This window comes from Brachycentrus maculatus, unplaced genomic scaffold (assembly GCF_059751285.1).
Source record: "Brachycentrus maculatus isolate JH-2025_06_01 unplaced genomic scaffold, ASM5975128v1 h1tg000091l, whole genome shotgun sequence".
NCBI lineage: Eukaryota > Metazoa > Arthropoda > Insecta > Trichoptera > Brachycentridae > Brachycentrus > Brachycentrus maculatus.
The window spans coordinates 2,121,781-2,148,223 of NW_028280845.1; the positions used below are offsets into that span (position 1 = coordinate 2,121,781).

Below are 26,443 nucleotides of genomic sequence, written 5' to 3' on the forward strand. Positions count from 1 at the left end.
ACAGGGTTTGACGTCACTCGAGCATGCGCAGCGCCATCTGCACCACTGCAGAGTAGTCAGAGTCCCGAGAAGCCTATCGATTTTTGCGAGCGTAGTGGCCGTGTACTTAGTTTAGTGCCGTTCGATGGAAAATCTTGTGAATGGGATTGTGTTATAAAGAAAAACGTTTTCGCGGTGTGTGATCTTAATCGGTAAAAGATGACGAAGGATAGATTAGACGCGCTGCGCGCGGTAAGTCTTCTACTCCTCTATTAGAAATGTCACTTCATTCTACATTATCCCTGAATGAAAGCGATTTTAATCAATGACATGTACCGATATAAAAACGTTATTATTTACAAGATAATACGTTCAAATCTACCGGTGGTGTCCTGTTAGCACTAATATATATATTTAAAATTTTCGTTATTCAACTTGCAGGTTAAGTTTATGTTCAGTCATTGTAAAATTTCAAAACCTAATTTCTCTCTTATAAACGAATAAATCGTTCATGCCCCACCCCTTAACGATATGATAATTATAATGTATTTCAAATAACATACAATTTTGGCAATTCTCTGTTCATTAACAGCTCTTTTTATTTTGTTTCATACGCCACTTAAAATTTATTCTCCCACAAATCACACCGCAGTGGTCGATGACAAGAGAATGACAGTTTTGTGAAGAAATAAAACTATGAGATTCCTATTATAAAATATGAGATTTCAAAATACACACTATTTTTTAAAATTATACACATATCCGCTTCTTAAATCAATATAAACTGCGCCCTTCCATGCCATAACATGTAATAATTTTGTACAAAAGCGACTTATTGCTTTGCTCATCAGTAAGTAATGCTTTATTATTATTGAGGCATCAGATAATATACCTGTCATAAAGTGAGTCATCTCAAATGATTGCAGCAGCTGTCAGTTGCCGGAAGTTGTAGTCTTGTGCAATATGCTGTTACATTTTTAAGGCATTCGAGCTCGAATATTGAATTACCTACTATTTTTAGTATTATTCATCTCAACTTGCCTGTAATTAAGTTGCACGTAAATAATTTATAAAAAGCATACCGGCTTACAAAATTAACAATGCGGGTCTACAAATATACAAATAAATATAAAAAATATATATTACAGGTCAACTGGTTTGATTGAAAGTAGGTACCTACAATTTTACAAATCATCTAGAAAAAAAACTTGGAAGAGTGCGTAACAATATTTTTTATTCTTTATTCGAATTGTTTGTGTTGTCGGACTGGAAAAATTAGTCAAATTTTGTTTTTTTGTTGTTGAGAGAATTATTAAATATATTTTTTCTTATAATTTATTTATTATCACCCTGGACTGGTACCTGAAGCGCTGGACCGATCACCTTGCCTTCATGTAATTGACAATCCACATCAGGTGGCTTGGTGGATCTCCACAATCAATCGATATCCTTATAATATGCATATGTTACAACAAAATTAAATAAAAGTATTTTTTAATATATAAAATTGCGTCGATGCGATGCAGTACCCTATGCACCGTTGGGTGTGGATAAAATTACCAATTCGACATACGTATAGCCATTAAAATATTTTTTTTTTATATTATTTATTAAATATACCAGATAAACAATACATGATTATCAAAAAGAATAACTTATCTACTCAGAACTTCAACTGTTCTACGTTGTTGCTTTGGACCAAATATTTTTTTATATCCCTTATCTTCAGTATTTATAATTATAATCAAAGTACTCCATATACTAATATAATATCACATGATTTCATTTATCATGATAAGGAGAAAAAATGCACACGACGCATGATCAAATTTATCCGATGAATGGGAGTATTTACTTAGTAGGGAGTAGCACAGACTTTTACTAGCTAATTTGTATGCCTAGTGTTTGCATATTCAATATCACATTATTATGCATTCTTTTGAGACACATCTCCACACTTCTTTACTAGTCACGAGTGAAATGTTTGGTTTAATTTGTTATCATCTGGTGACTCTCCAATTACTGCCGCCATACTGGAATATCTTCGCCAGGACAAACAGAATACCGTTCCACTCTCTCGTGTTTTGTTCCCAGAACTTTTTTTGTCTATGCCTTTTCTGCAAACTACTTTCTCCATCATTATTTCCTTAATAAATAGGCATTTGTCATGATGTCTCCAATTACTCAACTTTCCTTCGCTTGATTGACCGCCCAGTACCTCTTCACTAGTAATTATTTATAAAAATCTGACAATATAGTAATTATTTATAAAAATCTAAAAATCTAATATTACTTCTCCTTCCTCTTCTTTAGCTCTCTTCTGTCCTCCACTGCTGGATATAGGCTCTTCCGTAGCCTTCCATTTTTTTCGATCTCTTGCTGCTTGCAACCAATTTCGACACCCATAGCGGCTATATCGTTATACCATATTTTTTATGTCTTTCGACGCTTCTTTTATTTTCCCAATATCTCCATCACAGAATTTTAGGGACCCGCCTTGTGAAGTATATACACTAGATATTACTTTCAGGTGAACTCCTTGAAAATGGCCAGTAAAAATGGACAAATTTAAGAATTTTGATTTTAAATGTCGACTGTAAAACGGGTACATATTTCTATTTTAAGATGTTTTATTTTATTTTATTTTTGTAGCATCCCATAAAATATTTAGTGTCCAATATGACCAATAAACTATTTTTACCCAAGAACTTAACATACAAGATTAATTAAGAATTTTCCGAATTTCGGATTTGTAATGGTAATACTCCCACACACATTTTTACTTTCAGTGCTCTACGATTTTTGTAATCTGTATATTTGAACAAGAACTACACAGTTTTTTCCACTTTTACTTTATTTGACTAGTGACCGAGTTTCGTCGTTACCAACATCTCGTGATTTCGGTAACAACGAAACCCGATCACCGATCAAATAGAATAAAAGTGGAAAAAAACATATACTTACATAGTTGTTATTTTATTACATAAAATTCAATTGCACCAAGAAATGTCCGCAAAAATTAGATTTTTTCTAATATTTTCATGTATATGTGTGTAATTTGATATAAGCAGGGCTTTTTTTTTAAACAAAAAGGTCCCGGAACTAGCTACATGTTTTTACTACAAAAATATATTCAAATATTTAAATATTTATAACACCATACCATATTTTATCATTTTGACGAAATATGTAATTATAGATTTTAATTACGTAAGCACAAAAATTATTTTGTCAAATTGATTTTGAAAATTAAAAATATATATACCTACTCGTGTATCCGTGAAAAAAGGTGCCCTTTCACCGCGTTACATGAAAAAAAAACGCACTGAAAAAAGTACATGAGTATTCTATTACAAGAATTATGTAATTAAACAAAATTATTTTGTTGTTGTCATTTACCGACTTGGTAATATGGACATTCAATTATAAACACATTAGATTATGAATGTGAATCAGTATTTTATTGATGCTGATTTTTCGAATTGCCAAAAAGACGGAATCTATCGCAACAATGAGTCGACTGTGTTATCATTAACACCGATAAGACATTTTTGTACGAATAGGTCACGGATAAACGTTGTCACCCAATCTATATATTTTATTTTAGACATAAAGCGATGATAAAATATCGATATTTGAATGCCAATGTATTTTTAAAACAATTCAACATGGTGATCTTCTCTGCCGGCCTGATCCTATCTCTTCTAAATTTTACAATTGTTTTTCTAAAAATCTTATACAGTACATGTATAATAAGATTTTTTACGTAGTATAGAAAGGTGAGGTGACCTTATACAATACGTGAATTTGGAAAAAAAATGGGTATCATTTCAGTTGGATCCACACAACGCATCACTTTATCAATTTCATTAAGATGCCTATCACAACCATCTGCTGTCAAAATCAAGCTAATGACATACGACTGGGAAATATTTTTTAATTTTTTTACTTGTATAATTTATTTGTTAAATATAAATACATATAAACATTTATTAAATATAAATACACATATAATATTAAATAAATGTATATACAAATTCATATACATAATTAACATTATATTTTTTGCAGAGACCCACCAAGCCAAGCCACCTTATGTGTCTTGTCGGTTCTTTTTGCATACGTTTTTTTAAAAATTATTTTGATCCATTTTAACATTATAAACATCCAAAAATAAAGGAAAAAATGAAAACAATTTTCACAGTATTAACTCTTGAACCCATTTGTTTATTTTGCCTATTATTGGTCCATTTTTTAGTTTGTCCTCTTACCTACGCCGGCAACAAATTTAAAATCCTCGAAATTAAATTGCAAATAACAATTCAAAAACATGACGTCACATGTTTATGACCGAATTTTCTCAAACTGACCGATATTCTGATTATGTTGTCTTCTTTTTTCACCAGGCGCAAAGTGACGAGGATGACGTGGGTCCCGACGATGTGGCCGTCAACGTGGAGGGCCGGGACGGCTTCATGGACGAGTTCTTCAGTGAGGTGAGTGTCGCCGTGCCCACGCAACTCCCGACCCGATCGTATGCACCCCACATGCTTCGGGAGCTGACGTCTCGACGTGCTGGTTCCAGTATCGAGACAATGCTTATTGATTCATAAAAAAACCTTTTAATTGGCAAACGAATGTGCGGCAAAACGTTGTATGATAGATGTTCGAATGGTGATATGAGGAAAGAATGCAAGGCTGAGATAAGCATTATCAGTATTGAGATGGTTTGGGCATGTAAATCAAATTAGTGAAATAAGAATAGTAAAACAAATTTTAAAAGTGAATGTTGTTGGTAATAGAAGCAGAAGACGATGGAGGAAAAATTGGCATGATCAAGTATTACAAATACTTGGGCGTGATCAGGTCAGGAGTCCTGTAGGAATAATCGGCGGGTATGTATGAGCAGACGCATGAATGTGGAAGAGGCGAAGATAGTTTGCAATGACAGATTGATAAGGCGTTATATTCTAGGCAGAAGAGACTTCCCTATGCGGCGTGATGTTTACCTGGTTTTAGTAGTACCAAATTTACATAAATCGCTCACTCCTTTCAACGTCATATATAAAAAAACTTGACTTTTCAGGAGATTGTTTTTAAAGTTTAAAACTATAATAAAATGCATTAAAAATAAATATCAAGCCACTTATTGAACGTTTTACTGTGTAACAGATCTTTTTAGGTAAAACCTGAATGCTTTATCTCCATTTGAAAAATATTTATTATATTCAAAAAAATAATTAAACAATTCCTTTTCTTCAAAATGCAAAAACAACACTTTCTGCCCTGTAGTGGGCAAATATTAAGTTAAAATATGCCGTTTTTGCTGGGATATAGTACATTTTCTGGACATTCCGAAAATACGCACAACTGAAAATAGACGTTTTTTGATATATGACGTTGTACAAAGGAGTGAGCGAAATGTGCCTTACAACGTAGCTTGTTTTAAATATTTTTTTTAAAGTTTTTAAAATATCCCACAAAGTATCAGCAATAAACATTTAAAATAAACCATAATGTGATTAGTTAAATTATTGATTTCATGTGTTAGTTTATACTTTATAGCATATAAGTTTAAAGTTTCTCAAAATAGGATTCAGGTTTAGGGCAGTATCTTTGGGCGGAGTGCGACCAAATGAAGGTTAACTCTCGTATCCAGGTATATCTGGTTTTTAAGGCGGAATTCGCAATAAATAAATACACTTATAAAACCCAATTACGCATAATTCGAATGGAAAACGCTAGAAAAAGTAATGCTATTTTATTCTTAATGGTTTAATTATGCAAAGTACAAAACCCGACCCGCTTTGGGGAAATAAACCCGCCCCTCGCCGGCTAATGGTATACAGTTTCTCTTGGTAGGAAAATACAATTTTCGCTCTTATGCAAATATTATCCATTTTCCATCCGACCTTTTTTTATGAATGCAGTCTCGGCTATGGCCAGAAAAGAAGCCTTGGGTAGAGCACTCGGGGATTCATACTTGCACGCGTACTATCTTGTGTAAGTTGTACACTGCCAATATGCACGAGTACCTTGAAATGATATGTGAAAAATTGCCAATTTAAATTTCGTCGATATATATACTACTCTTTCATTGGTATAGCGATTTTTCGTTTTCTTGTTTTTCTTTTATGTCGGTACTGAATATTGTTTGTAGTTGAACTCCCTTCGCAACTTTTTGAGTGTGTCCAAATCCTTGTTCACAAATGTGTTTTTATTTTAAATTTAATATTCAGGAGTTATTTTTACATTTTTAAATGTAAAAATAGCTCGTCAGTAGAAAAACCCAGATTTGTGAACAGGGTGTTGGACACATCTAAAACCTTGTGAATAAAATAACTGGTCAAATTAAAGGCTGCATTAAAATTTAAAATCATGTTTTCAGGCGTCTCCGTGTATGTAAAATAATTCGATTATGATTTTGCATACATCTAAATAAAAAAAGTCTGCTAAATAAAAGCTTTTAAAATCAACCATAGATGCTGTCGTGAGATTAAACATAAAGCGTCATGAGATTTATGCTATATGTATGAGTTACAAAATATGAAAGTTGTGTGGTTGTCAATATGGGTAGAATGGTGAATATTACACATCGCTCACTCCTTTCAACAACGTCATATATAAAAAAACTTGATTTTTCAGGGATCGTTTTAAAAGTAAAAAAATATAATACAATGTATTAAAAATAAATATCAAGCCACTTATTGAATTTTTTACTGCGCAACAGATCTTTTTAGGTAAAACCTGAATGTTTTTTCTCCATTTGAAAAATATTTAGTCTATTTAAAAAAAATAATTAAACCATACCTTTTCTTCAAAGTGTAAAAACAACACTTTCTGGCCTGTAGCGGGTAAATGCTAAAAATATGCTTCTTTTGCTGGGATATAGTATATTTTCTGGGTATTCCGAAAACATGCACAGCTGAAAATTGTCGATTTTTGATATATGACGTTGTTGAAAGGAGTCAGCGACATGTAATCTTTTAACCAGCCTATGATAGGATATAAGCCCTGTAAATATCTGAGACTATATTTTTCTTCATCCATGTTGAGATATCGAGAACTCCTTTTGAATAATGTGTATCGCGTAGTTTATGTCGGAGTTCAACTTGCGCTTTACGCTTCAATGAGTCGTACGATGGTATGCCTTTATTTTCTTCAAATGGAGAGTTGCAATGTGAAAGTTGGCCGAACTAAATTCTATTTGGTTACCGGCGGATGTTATCCAGCAAAACTAATCGAAAGACAAGTAAAATTCCTTTGAAATATGTTTCTTAAACTAAAAATAACTGAATTTTGAGACGCGGCTTGCGTTTTGGTTAAAAATTCTCAAACTATTTATTTTGCTATTAACAACAGCAACAAAAAAAAGTCCGCCTCCGTAGTGTAATGGTCAGCACGCTCGGCTACCGTTCTGGAGGTCCCGGGTTCGATTCCCAGGGGGGGCCTGGGAATCGAACCCGGGTCAAATAAATATATGTTATTTTTTCACTATAATATTTATTCAATATTACCCTGGACTGGTACCTGAAGCGGAGGGTTGATCACCTTTCATTCATGTGTAACGATCAAGATAACACAGCGTTTATATGACGCAGTGCCCTATGCACCATTGGGGTGCGGATAAAGGTTTAATTTTTTTTACTAATAACAGCAAAAATATTACAATAATAAATTCAACATGTATTTTCTTTCAAAATTTGAATAAATTAGTTTTTTTTAATAAAGAAAACTTAAAAAATATATGTGTTTGTAGTTTTTACCTTTACCATCACCGATGGTGCAAAGAGGAAATGCTGAGAAGTTCTCTTTTGGACCACACTTGATTATCCCTCCTGTCCCCATTACAGATTAAAATTAAACATTTTTTTTAGTTTTAGAAACAAAAATCCATTTGATGACCCATAGACCTTTTACATAATAAATAATTTAAAATGGTATGCCAAATACTTGAAAGTGGTCAGGTTAGGAGTCGTAACAATCGGCGGGTACACACCCGCACACACCCCTCATACACATGAGGAGATGCATGAACGTGGAAGAGGCGAAGAATGTTTGCAAGGACAGAGTGGGTGGCGCTCTATTCTCTCTGCCTACCCCTGCGGGGAAGCGGCGTGATGGTTAGTTAGTTAGTCAGTTAGTTTTAATTTAAAATATAGATGCATCTAAAAAAATGCCGCTCAGACTTGCATTTTATTTCATAAAAAAGGAAAAATGATACATTGATGGGTAATATATCCAAAATTAAACACGGTTATTGGATTGAATTCTACTTTTATTTACATACTTATATATGATAATATGTGACGCGTTTCTTCTTATTAGGACATCATCAAACACTGACTAAAAATATTTACAAAATGTCCTTATATACTAACAATAATTGGTATTATTAGGTCTAGGGGTACATATAATGGTGGGTATTTCAGTGAGTAATGTGGATTTCTATGAATGTTAATATAAGCAATGTAGTTAAATGTCAATTAGGGTATACTGAAAACAATTTGTATGGCTTTAAGTTGGCAGTTACAGTAAATAAGAATGATACATATTTCATATCAGGTTGAGACACCTTTAATTGATATCTCATCCGTAGGGTGAATAATCCAGTTTCTGATATAGTAAATAATAAAAGTATTGTATGAAAATGTATCTGTATGTTGGATATTACTTGTATAAGAACAAGTCTGGCTCAGGTGGGTATGCGAATATGCATCGCATTACATCATATTGACTCGACACCAGACGATTACCTCAATTTTCAAGGTCCAACGTGTGAAAAGTAGTTATGATAGTATGAAACCGCTCAAGCATGTGGGATTCAGAATAGATACTAGTTTTTAAAGGCCTGACCCTTCCCACATATTGCTGTAGAAATGGCACACACTGCCATCTGCTGATAGCACTCTTTCGGGTTAATATGCCGTGTATTATAATATGCCGTTTTTTGTAGAATACATCTACAAAAAAACATTAATTATACGGCTTCTTAAAGAAAACAATCATTCAAAACTAGAAACAAACACATCCCAAAGATGTAGAAACAATTTTTAAATACCCAAATGCAACACAAAACAGTACCTACAAAATTGTATGTATTTATGAATAAAAAAACAGCCTCCCTCCCTTTAGAAATTTAAAATACAAAAGATACAAACACTCTAAAAAAGAAACTTAACGAACGCTACAAATATATACAGACTATACAATAGAAAAATAAACAAGATGACTCCATCGTACCGCATAAAAATACAATGTTCCCCAATAATATATATTTTTAAATGTATAACATGATACTATAAAAATAAAAAATAAAAACAAAAAAACCCTCTCCAAGCAAAAGAGCTCAGTCTCTTTTTTGGAGAGGCACAGCACAAATAAAATTATAAGATTGTATTAAGTAGAAGTATATAAAAACACACTAGTATTAAATTGTAAAAAATGTAACTATATTAAATAAATAAAAGAGGAAAAAATTATTTAGCACCTACTTCTTGCTGACGTTCGTTATCATCGTATCTTGTTTAATCGTGATGTTTCCATCACACTGTTCTATTTTTAACCATACACCTACCTTGTTTTCGAGTGCATTATGTCGGTTTTTTTTCAATTTCGCGTGGGAGTTGTTCTAATTTATTAATCTCGCACTCTTTCAGTGCCATTTCGGTAAGGTTAATACCCAACAATTAGGCCCAACTTAATCCTACACTGACTGATTGTAATTAACTGAAAATGGTGTACATAAACCATTCAATTTGCATACTTATTTCTAATGTTTTCAAGAGTAATTCCTTCCTACTTGCAAACAAATATCAGGTATAGAGGGTTATAGAAGGTTGATAATTTTCTTTGACCCTTTATAGGAGAGGACTTAGTTGAATTTCGAACTTTTTTTAACGTTGACAATTTCATGTCCTGTAAAACGCATTGTCAACTTGTTGTGGCATCAATGCATAAATAATTCTCTTTGAAATTCTCTTATTTTTTTTACAGGTATCTAGATTTTAAAAGCAATAGTTTAATTATTTATTATTATATACATACTATTAAAATTTCAACATATAGTAAACAAAATATGGTTAAAGTAATGAAAACAATAAACATACAGCACTGTACACGTGATACAAGTGAAATCTCTTTAAAAAATAAGGAATAAGACTGATTATGTGTGAGAGAAAGTACATAACTCTTCCCAAATAAGATCGAACAATCACAGGGCATAAACGTAAAAAAAGTTACATAATTAATAAATAAATATACATTACTAAGATTGAATATATTGCACGTGTTTCTTTCTAGAAAACAAGAAAAAATTGTATCTATTGTAGTTGCAGATTTTGTTATTGATTCGTTGGGCTTGTTAAAACAATGTAATAACTTACACTACGCGTGACACCTAAATTGTTAATATATAGCGTCTGACGTGTACATGTACAACACGCGCACGAGTGACTCTTATTCTATCGTTGTGCATACGTCTCTCACTTTTGTTACACGAGTGCATAGCTCTCTTTCTTCCTCTCTAAACGTTATATCTTTCTTCTCTCTCATGTAACAAAACGTGTCTAATAAACGTGATGCACCCTTGAAATTTCACTCTAAATTATTGTCAAATTATTGAATCTATCCTGTTTAAAACATATAAGTATATTACCGGAGAAAAAAGTACCAAACTCAATTTTTACATTAACATAGAAAGTTGAGTCTTATGTTTATATTCGTTGTTTGTTCGCAAACACGCGTATGTTTGCTTACTTGCTAAATGTCACCTCGGCGTTGTGTTGCTCTGAAAGGTGTATTAAAACCCGCAAAATGTGGGTAATAGTGTAATATTTTTAGAACCCGCTGAGCGTGTCGTCTTTTGTTCGGCCCTATACGATTTTTTTAAATGTCGAAAGAGTGACACTTACATATTTTATTTATTATCTCAATCACTTCTGTTTGCCAAAAATAAAGAAAATCTTTTTGAAATTAACATTTACTTGTTAGCGGTGATTTGATAATTGATAATTGGGCGTGAATCGAGATGAAATTTCAAGGACGCGTCACGTTTCGTTACATGAGAGAGAAGTAAGATATTACATGGAGAGAAAGAGAAAGAGATATGCATATTTTTTTTTCTCATTATCATGAATATATCGAGTAACGGACATACCATACATCTCATATTTTAGCTATCGCAAACCATTTGTATCTGTATTACCAATTGAAGCACAAATCAATGACGGTGTAAATATGGGATAGACAGAATTATTTTTTATACAAATTATTGTATTGTTGTATTTATTTTGAGATTCTCTCTCTCTCTCCGCCTGTCTTTCACACTAAATCTATTTTATTCTTTAATTTTTAAGCAGTTTCAATTCTATCACGTGTACAATGTTGCATGTGCATTTTTTTTATTCAATGGATTCAGATGTTAGGATTACGGACGAACATCGCCCTCTTAAATGCAACATAGGCATTAAAAGTAAAACACCAAGGATTTGCTATATGAAAGACTCTTTCAAACCGAAATAGAGTAAAGAAACCCTAAAAGAGTAACATTTAGTATCGTGTCGATTAGCCCTGTTTGTCTATTGTCCAGTTTGTTTTGACTCTCCGTCAACACTTGGTAAATCCCACTGAATCGCGGATGGCTTAGCAGTTAGTCGTCCATTGTTAGAAGTCAACACATCTCATCCCATTCGTTAGCCTTTAGTTAACTTTAAGCTGGGAATCATGGTATGTAATTTTTAAAATTATACACGTTTTCTTTTCGTTTTCCGGTTAACGTGAAAACTGCTGATCTTGGTTAGAGATTAACTTAAACTGCGCGATTATCGGATTTGAATTACAGCAAAAACTCGATATAACGGACCTTTATTCAACGGACTTCGGACATAAGGGACAAAAAAAACGGTCAAATATAAAAAATGTAACATTGTCCCGTTGATATTATATATGCTTAAATTCAAGTGTCGCCGCATGAAAACAATTTTTAGCGGTCCTGAAGTTATCAGTGGTAAGATCGCATTTCGACGATCTAATAACATTAATTGACTATTCATCACATAACAAAGTTTAACTTTATTATACCCATTATCGTAATTTTAAGGTGGGGACTGACCGGAGCATTTCGTCGTAACGTACCGTCGTTCGCGGCGAGCATCCGAGACTGGATGGAGCGCTCGGCTCGCTGTATTGACTATACGAATACTCGCATCGTAACGTGTTACGTTACGACGAAATGGCTCCGGACAGTCCCTACCATTAGAGAGTTGATTATAAAAAAAGCAGCAAACTTCAACAACAAACAGCAACAAAAGTGCAAACAAAACTTGATTCGTTTTTCAGATCAGGATTACCGAAAGCAAGCGCATCGATATCAAACAGCAACGCCACTTCACGACGAGTTTCCGAAGACAATACAATTTTGTTTTATTTTGAATATTTTATTTATATCATAAATACAGTGTTCGTATTTAAAAAAAAAAACCTTATATTTTAAATCTTTTTTTTCATATAACGAACTTTCGGCATAAACGGAACCCCCTACCCCCAATTAGTCCGTTATATCGAGGTTTTACTGTACACTCTTTTGCTGACTCGGTTTTCTTTTAAGGGCACGTTAATAATACGGGGATTAGTAGCGATGTTCTTATTTTAATTTTCTTTCTGCTTTCACTAATGACCTATTCCGTTGCTCGAGGTAACTCGGTATCTCTCTTATTCCTGAAAATGATTTTCTTATTTTAATAAAAAATTTAGAGTATCTTGTTCCTGAACTTCATTATTTTCTTCTTAGCGAAATATCCTGGGTAGGTACTACTGTGGCGAGCAAAATTCTTTGACTGCTTGAATTTTTGTTATTTTATCAAGTAAAAAATATACGTTAAATAAAATAAAGCCTTAATTCGTGTTTTTTTTTATTCTCACAATTCATTCTTATCAGTTTATTACTTAGTCAATATAAAACCTTATTTTAATGAAAAAAGTTTGTAAAATATTTTTTTTCTCTTTAAAGTTTACAAAAAAATCAATTTATTACTTATTGAATCTAAAACCTTATTTTAATGAAAAAAGTTAAGAAATATTTTTTGTAACGAATATTATATATTTTTTATATTGATATCTCATTGTCGATAATGAAGAATGTGAAAGTCTGCGTATTTACAGGGCTTACGATCTGTCATGGGCTGGTTTAAGTGATCTCTTTATACACGTGAAATATTTACCATTCTACCCATGATTGACAACCACACTACCTTCTCAAATTTCGAAAGGTGTATATATCCTCGTATATGTATATATCCTTTTTTGACACCTTATTTCACATGCGAGTTCGCGGAAAACCATCAATGGTTGAGTTGAGTAATTTTTTTAAAATTAGCAGAGACTTTTATGAAATTTATGTCCACACTTTCATATTCTTATTCATATATATATCCTTTGTGCACAAACCCAGCTTTGTGAACAAAAACGTTGACTCTCAAAATATTGAGTTTTATAGTGCTGACCTTAAAATAACAGTAAAAACCTTAGAATATTAATCACGGTTAAGGTTTTTATCATTTCTTAGTAAATAATTGGTACGGCACTTTTGCTCTAGATTGTATATAACCACCCGCTAATTAAATTGCTTCGTTTCGATTTCATTGTATTCAAAGTTCATAAAGTTGCCGCTGTTTGTATCCGTTTCATTAATAATAATTGAAACGGCATTCAATCCCTGGAATTCCTGTAAACCCGCTTCCTGGTAATATCGTACGTTGAAGCCTTTGAGAATCTTTGCCCTAATTATTTCTTTATATTGCGCAGGAATATCTTTCCACGGTAAAAATGTATTTTAATACCATACTTAGATGAGGGCTGGTTTCCTATAACTGATATTATGAATACTTTTATTAGTCTTTTTGAATTATTTTTTACTTAAAGTCTACATATTAGTTTTTTATAACCGTATGCCATCTTAGACGGTATTTAGTAATATATTTTTTTTAAATGAAAACCCGCAAAACGTCTATTTTAGATGCTTGTCTGCAGGTAGGATAGTAATATTCACGGAAAGATTGATAATCTTACTGACCGTTCTCGGGATACTTAATCTTATTTTTATCTTTACTACCTAATTTTTTTAAGTCTCTTAAAGCCATATTTTTTATGGATTTTCCCCTTGTGATACTCAAAGCCCTCTAAATCAAAAGGGTATCAAACGCAGTTACAGTATTACTTACGCCTTTTTTTATGATCAAGTATGTATAATATAATGTTTTCATACATCCAGAAAGTACTTTTTCAATTACTTTTACGTTTCCTTCCCGAATTCCTCCCTGCCATCTCTCGTAAATTTATCTACTCTCCCTTTTATCGGATTTTCCCGTAAATTAGACTTATTCAACGTATTACCGACGTGTATACCGTATATATACGTCAATTTATGATCGGTGGCTGTATATCTCGATTCCTTTATTTTTATACCGTAGTTCCGCGTCTGTCTTATTCTGAATCCGGGTTATTTTTATCGCGGTAGTTATTACCACCAAATAGCGGTTTCTAAGTCTGGTACGTTGAAAATGTTGCCTAGCCGTCACATAGTCGATTTATATCGTGACTAGACATTTATATCATAAGCAATACATATCGCTCACTCCTTTCAAGAACGTCATAAATCAAAAAACTTTATTTCTCTGGAGAACGTTTTTAAAGTTTTAAAATATAATACAATTTATCAAAAATAAATATCAATCCACGTATCGAACTTTTTACTGTGCAACAGATCTTTTTAGGTAAAACCTGAAGGTTTTTTATATACATTTTACAATTTTCATAAAATTAACTCTTGATCATTTATTTACCCATTCCTTTATTTTGCCTTTGTTCCATATTTTATTTTGACCTCTAACATCCGTCGGCAACAAATTTAAAATGTTCTGAACGATACATGTAAATTGCTGTGTTCGACTCCCATATTTATTGTTTATTCATGATCAAGTATTTCAAATACGTGGAAGCGGTTAGGTCAGGAGTAGGAGTAATCATGATGATGAGATGCATAAATACGGAAAAGGCGAATAAATTTTGCAAAGACGGTTTTAATGTTGCGTTATATTCTCTCCGCCTACCCTGCGGGAAAGCGGTGTGGTGGTTAATTAGTTATCCTTTAAAAATAACTGCTTATACATTGCTACGTCAGTAATATGTTTATTGATGTATTTTAAGTTGTAAAACGCTATTTACACGGCGACAATTGCCATCCCAGACGAAAGTTAAAAAATACTCGAAAGATAATCCAGTGGTTTGAAAAATTAGCTCGAGGACACTCATTGTCTCGAAGTACCCATTATATAAGGAAAATACTATATTATCAATATTATTCATATTTAAAGCATTTATTTTGGGGTCAGTCATTTTTACTTATTTTTATTTTTTTACAAAAATGTTAATAATATTAGTAAATAACCACTCACCGAATTTTTTATGTCTACCGGATTCAAGACGTACCCGTCTCTTCGTCAGGATAATCACTACCACAGCATGCAAACAATACCACCTTTCACCACCGTAGCACCATTTACACACTCAAAACTACACAAAATGTCTAACACATGCGATTTTTGGTCGACCCGAAGACCAACATGCACTATAGGTTTCAGCACAGACATGCGTTACGAGCCGAGGTTATAACATGCACTAATAAAATACTATATTGGCTTAGTGGAATGTTTGAAAAATTGACCTCGTGTAAATGCCTCCTGCTTTTATTTCAAGGGGGAATTTGATTATTCTGTTTCGAAAAAACCGGGTTAAGTTCGGGAATCGTGAGGTAATTTTTTTGGCACTGCTGATTCAAGTTACGTTTTTGCCTTTAATCCTCGATTAACTCGACATCAGAATAGGGCGACAGCCCGCTTATCTCGAAATACGGAAGTGGTGTATTTAATCGTTTCCTTTCTATGTTTCCCTCGCATTCTTCACTCGTGTTATCTCCTTTATTACGGCCTTGTTTTGTCCCTGTGAATTCGTGTCCCCGCCAGACATTGACAAATGCGTGTAAAAAGTTATATTGGCGGCGCTTATTTAGGAGGAAGGAATCTCGAATCTATGTATCTACACCCTTAGCCGTACAGCTCCCTTGCGATTTACCCATTAGCTAAAGTTTTGAGCTAAGCAATTTACTAATTCAAGTAGTTTTTCAGTACCCGGATACCTACATAGATGATTATCATGAGATAAAAGTTCAAATCCTATGGAAAACGTTTAACTGAATTGGAAATGACTTAGTAAATCTTTCTTACGAGTATTGAATCGTATTTTATTTATTTTCCATTTCATCAGATTGAACAACTTGTGAACAAAATAAAAATAACGACATAATATAAATGATGAATGGAAGTAACAGTATACTAAAAGTAATATCTAGTCAAATTAAAGTTTAGTCAAATTATTGTTTAAGTATATAAAAACATACATGTGTGTGTATATTTATGGTATGTGTGTTCGTGTGTGTATATTTACTAAGTAACTAACTAACCATCACACCGCTTCCACAGGGGCAAACAGAGAGTTTCACATTCATGCCTCCTCATAAATCTTCTTCTTCGTCATCTTTTTGAGGCCTTGTGGCATGTTTTTAAGAGGGATTATCCCTCATAAATGCCATCAGATTTTTTGCGTGTTTATATACAATTATTCTTTTTATTTAATACTCATTTATTTTATATTTTTAACATTTAAAAAAAATGTTCGCTATTATACTTGTTTTATAATCGCCTGGAAAGCATTTCGTACACATTTAGAATGCCAAAATAAAAATTGATTTATTTTACAGGTAGAGGAAATACGGGCTATGATAGACAAGATCCAGGAAAACGTGGAGGAAGTAAAAAAGAAGCATAGTGCCATCTTATCTGCGCCGCAATCAGATGAAAGTAAGTCAAATTTTATATTTCTGTCCTGTTTTCAATACCCGCAATCCCGAGTGACAAGCACGTGACGCATCAAACGTACGATTCGTTAGTGGGTATCCAACGTAACCAAATTAGGTAGGTACCTCATTGGCTGTTTGTTTTACTGGTTTGTAAACATCTCGGCTCCATCAGCCTACATTTCGCACTCTTGTGTTGTAACTAAATAAATACGTCATAGGTAGTGGTTCCATGTTATCATGGTTGATAGCAATGATGGGGTTAATAGAATGATTTTCTGAATCGAATATTTGGCACTTTTAGACAAAAATATAAATTGAATTAATAAGAATGTATGAAGCTACCACCAGATCTCATCATAGGCCGGTTTCTACCCATGATTTACAACTACACTACTCAAATTTCGGTACTAACTTGTTTATACATTCTTTTATCATATTATTTTTTTGACATCTCATCAAAGATGAAGAAGAATATGGAAGTCTGCGCATTTTCGGGGCTGACGACCGTCATAAGCTGGTTTAAGTGATTCGTCATTCTTTAATCGACACTTTCTTTCACATCTGAGTTCTCGGCACCATCTATGGTTGTGTTGAGTAAGCTTTTTATTTAGCAGAGACCTTCGTGAAATGTATGTTAGCACTGTTATAAGCCCAGACTTGTATATTCTTCTACATCTATGTTGAGATGTAAATGTACCTCATGAGTGGGCACAAATCCAGATTTGTGAACAAAAATCTGGACACAATTGAGTGTGTATATATAATATTCTTTTATCAAAAATTATTCTAATGAATGATTTTTTTAATGATAACAATAAATTATTTATTTTATTATACTTACTAGTCCGTTTTCATATACCGAATGTATTTTTTTCTAGCTGTTACGTTACGTACTTTCTCATATATCTCTGCACTATACTATGCATAATGAGGTTTCTCGTTCAAAGTAAAAAATAATTCTAATAGATGAGTAAATAATTTTCCAATTTTTTTATTAGCCTTACTAAAACATTACTTTATTTGTGTTACTGGGCCGTTTTCATATTCCGAATGTACTTATTTTTTGCTGTTACGTACTTTCTCGTACATCTCTGCACTATACTATATTCGTAATGAGGTTTCACGTTCCTTTCATGTGAAAATTCACTCTGTATTTTCCCGCCTATTTCGAGGAAATCCTGTTCCATTTCAGAACGTTTTATGAACTTTTTCCCGCCCATACATTTTCTCGATTCGTGCCGACGCGAAGCGACTCTATTCACCCCGCGGGCCCATTCGCTCCGTATTAAATATAATAAATATTATATCCCTGCAATAGCGTACATAATTAATTCCTTCATGGCACAATGGACTGTCACTCGGTCACGTCTCGACCGACTCGGCTCCTAGATTCATTCAATAATGTACAGGCGTAGATGTATAAATTAATAGATCTTTGACCCACAATAGTGAGTTATTGACGAGTAAGTCACCGACATTATCGAATATAGTAACAGTATATAAGTGGTATTATCGTTAGATCCAAAACATTGGAACACGTCAAACAAAACCTAATAAATTTTTGTTAATACGTGTTTTATTCCAATGATTACAGAAAACACTTGTTTTATACCACTTGAGTTTTATTAAAGACTACATGTTTCAGAAGTTAAACTTCCATCATTCAGGTCTGTATAGTAACTGTAACAGTTACTATACAGACCTGAATGATGAAAGTTTAACTTCTGAAACATGTAGTCTTTAATAAAACTCAAGTGGTATAAAACAAATGTTTTCTTTAATCATTGTAACATGTCTTACCACAATGTTAATGCCGAAACAATAAATAAAGTACTCCATAGTATTAAAACAACAACTTTATCCTTTAACTGTAACAGTTACTATACAGACCTGAATGATGGAAGATTAACTTCTGAAACATGCAGTCTTTAATAAAACTCAAGTGGTAAAAAACAAGTGTTTTCTTTAATCATTGTAACATGTCTTACCACAAAGTTAATGCCGAACAATAAATAAAATACGTCTTTTATTTTTTGATGAACGTCTAGTCCATCAGTTCGGTATACGTAATTTTGCAAATACACTATTTTACAATTCGCTCACTCCTTTCAAGAACGTCATAAATCAAAAAGCTTGATTTTTCAGGAGAACGTTTTTAAAGTTTTAAAATGAAATACAATGTATTAAAAATGAATATCAAGCCACTTATTGAACTTTTTGCTGTACAACAGATCTTTTTAGGTAAAACCTGAAGGTTTTTTCTCCATTTGAAAAATATTTAATATATTTAAAAAAATAATTAAAAAATAACTTTTCTTCCAAATACAAAAACAGCACTTTCTGCCCTGTAGCGGGTAAATATTATGTTTAAAATATGCCGCTTTTGCTGGGATATAGTACATTTTCTGGACATTCCGAAAACATGCACAACTGAAAATTGTCGATTTTTGATTTATGACGTTCTTGAAAGGAGTGAGCGAATTGTTCTCGTTCAGGCGAGCAAATAATTTGATTAATTTTTATTCTTATACATACTCGAGCCGAAGTCAAACTGTTGCTCGGGGGTATTCATTAGTTCGGGGGAATCCGATTGTTCTGCCTAGAGGGAGGCGCCCTCAAAATTTGCATAGATATAACATCGGCCGCCAGAAATGTGACGTTGTAGTTATCTCCCTTTGCGCGGTTTAAAACAAACGCTCGGCGGCTTTGCAATTTCAGAAACTAGCGTGTTGCAAAGACGGTGTAATACATTTTGAATTCTTTTTTTTCGTTTAATGCTTTTGAATTTATTTTACTTTTACCGAGTAGAGTATACCTCTATTTCTCATGTATATTATAACCTCAACTTAACCATTACTTGTTTTATGTCAAATAATTTTACTTATGTACCCTTGTAATATTAATTATTGAATTACTGTCAACAATGCATCATAGTATTTAAACGGAACGTTTTATTTTTGGATGTATAAAGTTCCCACTCGAATCACCAGGGCAACTGACACCTTAGCGCTTCCTACGAGTAGAGCACACTCTAAAATAATGTATTTATCGTTCATTAAAAATGATTAAACTATGAGTATGGGGATATTGTTGTGATGAGGTTTTAGCATATCGCTCACTCCTTTCAAGAACGTCATAAATAAAAAAAAAAATGATTTTTCAGGAGAACCTTTTCAAAGTTTAATAATATAATACAATGTATTGAAAATAAATATCAAGCCACTCATTGAATTTTACTGTGCAACAGATCTTTTTAGGTAAAACCTGAAGGTTTTTTCTCCATTTGAAAAATATTTAGTATATTTGAAAAAATAATTAAACAATACATTTTATTCAAAATTCAAAAACAACACTTTGTGTCCTGTATCTGGTAAATATTAAGTTAAAAATATGCCACTTTTGCTGGGATATAGTACATTTTCTGGGCATTCCGAAAACATGCACAACTGAAAATTGAAGATTTTTTATTTATGACGTTCTTGGAAGGAGTGAGCGATATGAATCCAGTGAGTGAAGAATGAACAGTAAAACGAATTTGAAACGATTGAATTGGAAAAAAAGGAAACATATTGAAAAGAGACAGAGTATTACAAATACTTGAAAATGGTAAGGTTAGGTTGGGTCGGAAAAATCGGCGAGTATGTATGAGGAGATGCATGAACGTGGAAGTGGCGAAGATTGTTACCAAAGACAGATTGGTGTAGCGTTCTAACATAATCTCTCTGCCTACCCTTAAGGAGAAGCGGCATGATGGTTAGTTAGTTAGCTAGTTTTGATTATACTTTCTGACTTGAAGCAACGTTTAATTTCGCTACGATTGTATTTTTTTCTTTTCTTCGCGGAACGATGTATTGTTCGCAGCCCTTGTGCCGTAATTTGCCCCCCCCCAAGCTCTGGGTTAAATGAAATATTACGCAGGTAATTTATGGATCTCTCATGAATCCTATATTATCGGGACGTTAATTAAATTGCGGGGAATTGTGTAACTCCTCGTAGCTCGGAATAAATTGCCAAATAAACTCGGTTCTCTGCGCAATCAAAAACCTTATTTAATTTTTGCTCCGCTCTGTCATTATAACCGGGAAAATTGCTTTCGTAATTAAAATACTCAAAACACTTTTGGCAGTGTTTTTTTTTAAACTCTTTCATTCTTTCGTCTGCCATAGCGGATGAAAATAATTTTGCTGTTTTATTGTACAACAACTAATACTACTATCATCAAGTCGTTTCTCCGCAGGGGTAGGCAGAACGGATGGAACGCCACCCTGACAAACATTCCTCGCCTCCACATCCATACATCTAGTCATACATGCACTCTGATTACTCAGGCTTTTGACACCATCAGATTTTAGATTCTGATTGATCTGATCGTGCCAAGTCTTTTTCGGCCGTCCTTGTTCTGTTTTCCCGTTCAATTTTCTTTAACAAAAATCCCACTTGGAAATTTTCGAAAATTCTAGTGATATTTGTTTTTTTTTATTGTTTGTTTTTTCGCGTTGTTTTGTATCCGAACACGCCTAAGTTTGTACGCAAGTAAATTTAATTTAGAGTTTTGAAATGTTAACTCCACCGTAGGCTTTATTTAGTGACGTACTCTCTCTACTGTAATTTGGTAAGTTATTAGACGAGCAACTGGGATGTGCGAACATTCGGAGAATTCTCTTTTACTCGGCAGAATGTTAACAACTTGGCGCCTAAATACGACAAGTATTTTTATAACTTATTTTTACTATATTATTTGTTGACATCTCATCAAAGATGAAGAAAAATATGGAAGTCTAAGCATTCACGAGGCTGACGACCGTCATAGGCTGGTTTAAGTGATCACTTTACACACGTGTAACATTCACTAATTCTACCCATTATTGACAACCACACTACTCAAATTCTTGGAAGATCTATATATATATATATATATATATATATATATATATATATATATATATATATATATATATATATATATATATATATATATATATATATATATATATATATATATATATATATATATATATATATATATATATATATATATATATATATATATATATATATATATATATATATATATATATATATATATATATATATATATATATATATATATATATATATATATATATATATATATATATATATATATATATATATATATATATATATATATATATATATATATATATATATATATATATATATATATATATATATATATATATATATATATATATATATATATATATATATATATATGAACCAATTTAGAAACCTTGTTCTTGAATCACTAGAACTTCACTAGAGACATGTATTGGTGAGATGAAAAGAAGCTTTTTATTGAGCAGAAACTCTTTTATTAGTGTCCGAATCCTGGATTATAATCACACACATGAGAATTTATTTTTATTAAATTAAATAAATTTTTTCAATTGTGCAGCAGTTTTCCTATCTTTAATTTTATAGATATTTTAAATGTGAAATATTTTCCATTCAGTCGGCTGTTACTTTGTAGAAAATATACAAAATAAAAATAAAAACATCAACCATATATATTTTTATTATTTATTTATTGATTTGGCGTTTAATTTGTACAACTCCATTTTAATTTATGTATTGATTTTTAAATCAAACACAGATTTTTTGAGTCTACTAAGTTGTATTTAATCTTCACGTTCGTTTGAAAATGCCATAACTAGGCGAAACGATTGTCACAATATTCATTTTTAAATACATTTTTTATTTTGTTATATTTATTTTTATGTGTTTTTGTTAATAAAATACACCTTAGACTCAAAAAATCAGCGTTTGATTTAAAAATTAATACATAAATTAAAATGATTTGATATACTTTTTTATTTTTTTACAAAAATGTTAATAAAATTAGTATATAACCACTCACCGAGATTTTTACGTCTACCGATTTCGAGACGTACCCGTCTCTTCGTCAGGACAATCACTAACACAGCATGCAATCACTAACACAGCATGCATGATTTGATATAGTTTATCTTTCATTTTTGTGTATTTCGTATTCCCATTTCCTTAGTTTCTTTATTTATTTTTTTTCTTTATATTTTTTTTTAACGTTCACCCTCGCGCATGTTTTACTGAAATCTTGTTACTTGAGTATTATTACATTTATTCTCTCTATTATTGTTACTTTGCTTTGTTTGACCAATTATTGCCGGTCGATGTTTGAGTTTTCGAGTCTCTTCCGTTCATCGTCCATTAATTTGAAAGTGTATAGAAATACAATGGTTGTATTGAAATCAATTGTTCCCATTATTGATCAATAATTCCAATGACCCTCCCTTACAATGGCCAGGAAATGACTGATTCATTACTACCTCTTTATTGATTCTTAATAAATCTTGATTCTTTCCCCTTTGTTTATTTATAATTCCCTTTAAATACGTATTCCTTGAAATCTCACATAATAATTGCCAATAATTTTGTATTTTATATATTATGTAAGGGTATTTATATATATATATGTAAGGGTATTTATATATGCCTGCCTGAGGCGAATACTGGGTATAAAGTGGTATGACTTCGTCAGGAATGACGATGTGAGGAGAAGAACTCAACAGCCCCTCATACTGGAAGTCCTGAAGAGAAGAAGGTGGACATGGTTGGGACATGTCCTTAGAATGCCACCTGAGGGCATCAACCCCTCATGTCTCTTCTTCCAACCCCGAGGATTCCGGCGCCCCTGAAGGCCGCTGACGACCATTCACCGACTATACTCAGCGGAACTTCGAGACGCCGGACTGACCTGGGAGGACGCCAAGGAGATGGCGCGTGACAGAGTGACTTGGAGACGACTCGTGTTGGCCATATGCTCCACCTAGGGAGCGAACATGGAAAGAAGAAGAAGAATTTATATATTATATTTTCCCAACCCATTAAAAATTTGTGCAAAAGATTTGTTTACCGCAATAGTGGATCTGAGAAAGACTAAAATCCTTTAAATCTGATCCGGGTTTGGGAGAAAGGTTTTAACACATCTCATGCGGGGCCGATCTTGCGAAAGTTAACGATATTACTTATTTTTTAAAATTAAACTCTTGTTTTACGCCACCACTTAATGAGTTTTATTTCATTACGTACGACAAGTTAAAAAAAAACAAACAGACGTTTTCATCTACAGGTGAAAAGTAAAACATTAAATGTTTTACTTTTTTTTACAATATTTAATAAATAAGAAATAATAATATTTGAAAGAAAAGAATGTAAGGCTGAACAAGGAATAATTGAAAAGATTAGGAAGAGTTCTTTACGGTGGTATGGACATGTTGAGCGAATGGATAACGAGAGAATGACTAAGAAAATACGCGAATGTGAGCGGGAAACCAGAACGAGGACGACCGAAAAAGATTTGGCAAGATCAGATCAATCAGAACCTGAAATCTGGTGGTGTCAGTAGTCTGTGTAATCGGAGGACATGTATGACTAGATGTATGGATGTGAAGGAAGCGAGGAGTGTATGTCAGGACAGAAGATCCCTGCGGGGAAACGGCGTGATGGTAGTAATAGTAGTATTAAAAGAAAACAGCCAAGAGTCCCGCTACAGTGGTAATTGTTTTGGTAATTGTGATTACAGTCTCCCCACAAACGGTGATTGGCGGACTGAGGACTGTAAAACTTGCATCCCGCGTAAGATGCTTTAATGTATTCAATTAATGCGTTTTTACGGTAATAGTTACTAGGCTAAAAACATTTTAATGGAACCTATCTTACAAAATCGAGAGTAAATAAAGGGTCCGCCAAATAACATTTTTTTTTGAAAATGGGGCGCAAAACATCGAGTGTAGCTTCGGCTGTGTGGCACGTAGCGCCGTCCTGTTGAAACCAAATGTTGCCAATATCCTCCTCTTCAATTTTTGTGAACAAAAATCCGTTCAACATGGCCCGATAACGATCGCCATTGACTAACGGCCACTCCTTGCTCATTTTCAAAGAAAAATGGCCCAATTATGCCTCTGGACCAAAATCCGCACCAAACAGTGACTCGTTTTGGGTGTACCGGCTTTTCAATGTATGCGTGCGGGTTTTCTGTGCCCCAAATACGACAATTTTGCTTGTTTACATACCCGCCAAGATCAAAATGAGCTTCATCCGAAAAGATGATTTTTTTGGCAAAATCGGCATCTTCTGTAAGTCGAATGTCGCAATATTTCCCAGCGTTGTTCAAGCGTATACACAACCATATTCGCTCAGCGGAAGGATAAAACTAATTATCTGTCAAATCAGACATGAGCTAAGTGTTACCATTCACGAAATAAGCACTAGTTGAAAAAAAAAACTTTAGATGGCGGACCCTATAGAATAGGGTAACGTCTAAAGCATTTTCCGACCTCTTATCCGTCTTCTATTTATGTTCTTTCCGTTCATTCTTGTTTCTATTCTATACCACTCCTCCCAGGTCGTGCCTGGGTCGAGAATTCATTATGGCGCTTTGCATTCATCCCCTACTGCTGGCTTCCTGTACCCCCCACCCACCCTCCCTCCACTCACCATACCGCTTCCACCCTCCCTGCCGCCATTCACTGGAACATTCCTCGTCTCCGTACCCGGTATGCACACTCGCTCGAGTGAATTATCGAGATCCCGCGTATTTGCCTTTGAGGGACAATCTTCCGTAAAGTTTCTGAATGATGTACCAAGTTTTCCGCTGGAGATAGCTGCATTGTAGTTCCGCCGATCAGCCCTCTCTCGCTCCTTTCAATTTACTACGTTTTAAATAAATAAAATTATCTTATCACAATGCAATATTTTTTAAAAAGTTTTACACTGATATTTCGGTACTGTAAAGGCAAAATTTTACAGATATACCCCTTTACCATTAAGCTACCGATTTCTTGTCGGAACTGCATTTTTTATAATAAAACAATAACTATATAATTTCATTAATTGATTCGGCAGTCACTTTGTGGAAAATCTATCCATTTTTAATTTTAGATTTACTTGATTGATACCACTATTTCTACTTTTACTTTTTATTGAATGAATTTTGGAAACACTTTTTATTTTAAACGCGTTCGATTAAAGTAATAATTACACACCTTTTTTGCCTCCAAAGTTCAAGTGCGTCTTGTACTCAAAATTTATAAAAATATGTCCAGTATTTGATTTCAAATTTCGGCAGGTCTTACAAATGGCCATATATCCGATGCCGCGGGAAACATACCTATCTCTAGATTTGTAAACAAGTATTTGGACACACTCAAAATGTTGTAAATAAAAATTTTAATATATATTTTTTTATTGCTTATAAGTTAAAGTTCGTAGCGTCTTGTAGTCCGTAAAATACGGTAATAATTATTTAAAATACGTATTATATATGCAGTGTTATATGATACGATGCAGTGCACTATGCACCATTGGGATAAAGCTTAGAAGGAGAGTAATGTTATAAGATGATGTAGCAAATTTTTCCAATATCAAACGGCGCCACGCTCACAAAACGCAAATCGAAATGCCACTTGCGTCATGGATAAAAAACGGCTGTCCAAAATCAAAACACAGTAAGGGACATTTTTTGTAGGATTT

At 33.1% G+C, this 26,443-nt stretch overlaps 1 protein-coding gene across 3 annotated transcripts in view; it reads left to right on the forward strand.

Annotated features, from left to right (window-relative positions):
• The first annotated feature begins 41 nt into the window (after positions 1-41).
• The window catches only part of Syx1A (Syntaxin 1A), a 219,411-nt gene continuing 193,009 nt past the window's right edge, over positions 42-26,443 (forward strand). For all 3 annotated transcript variants that reach the window (XM_088258209.1, XM_088258210.1, XM_088258211.1), the window contains exons 1-3: positions 42-231; positions 4,386-4,475; positions 16,793-16,892. In XM_088258209.1, the coding sequence (XP_088114335.1) occupies positions 199-231; positions 4,386-4,475; positions 16,793-16,892 (223 nt within the window). In that variant the 5' untranslated portion in view covers positions 42-198. The remainder of the gene's footprint in view (positions 232-4,385; positions 4,476-16,792; positions 16,893-26,443) is intronic.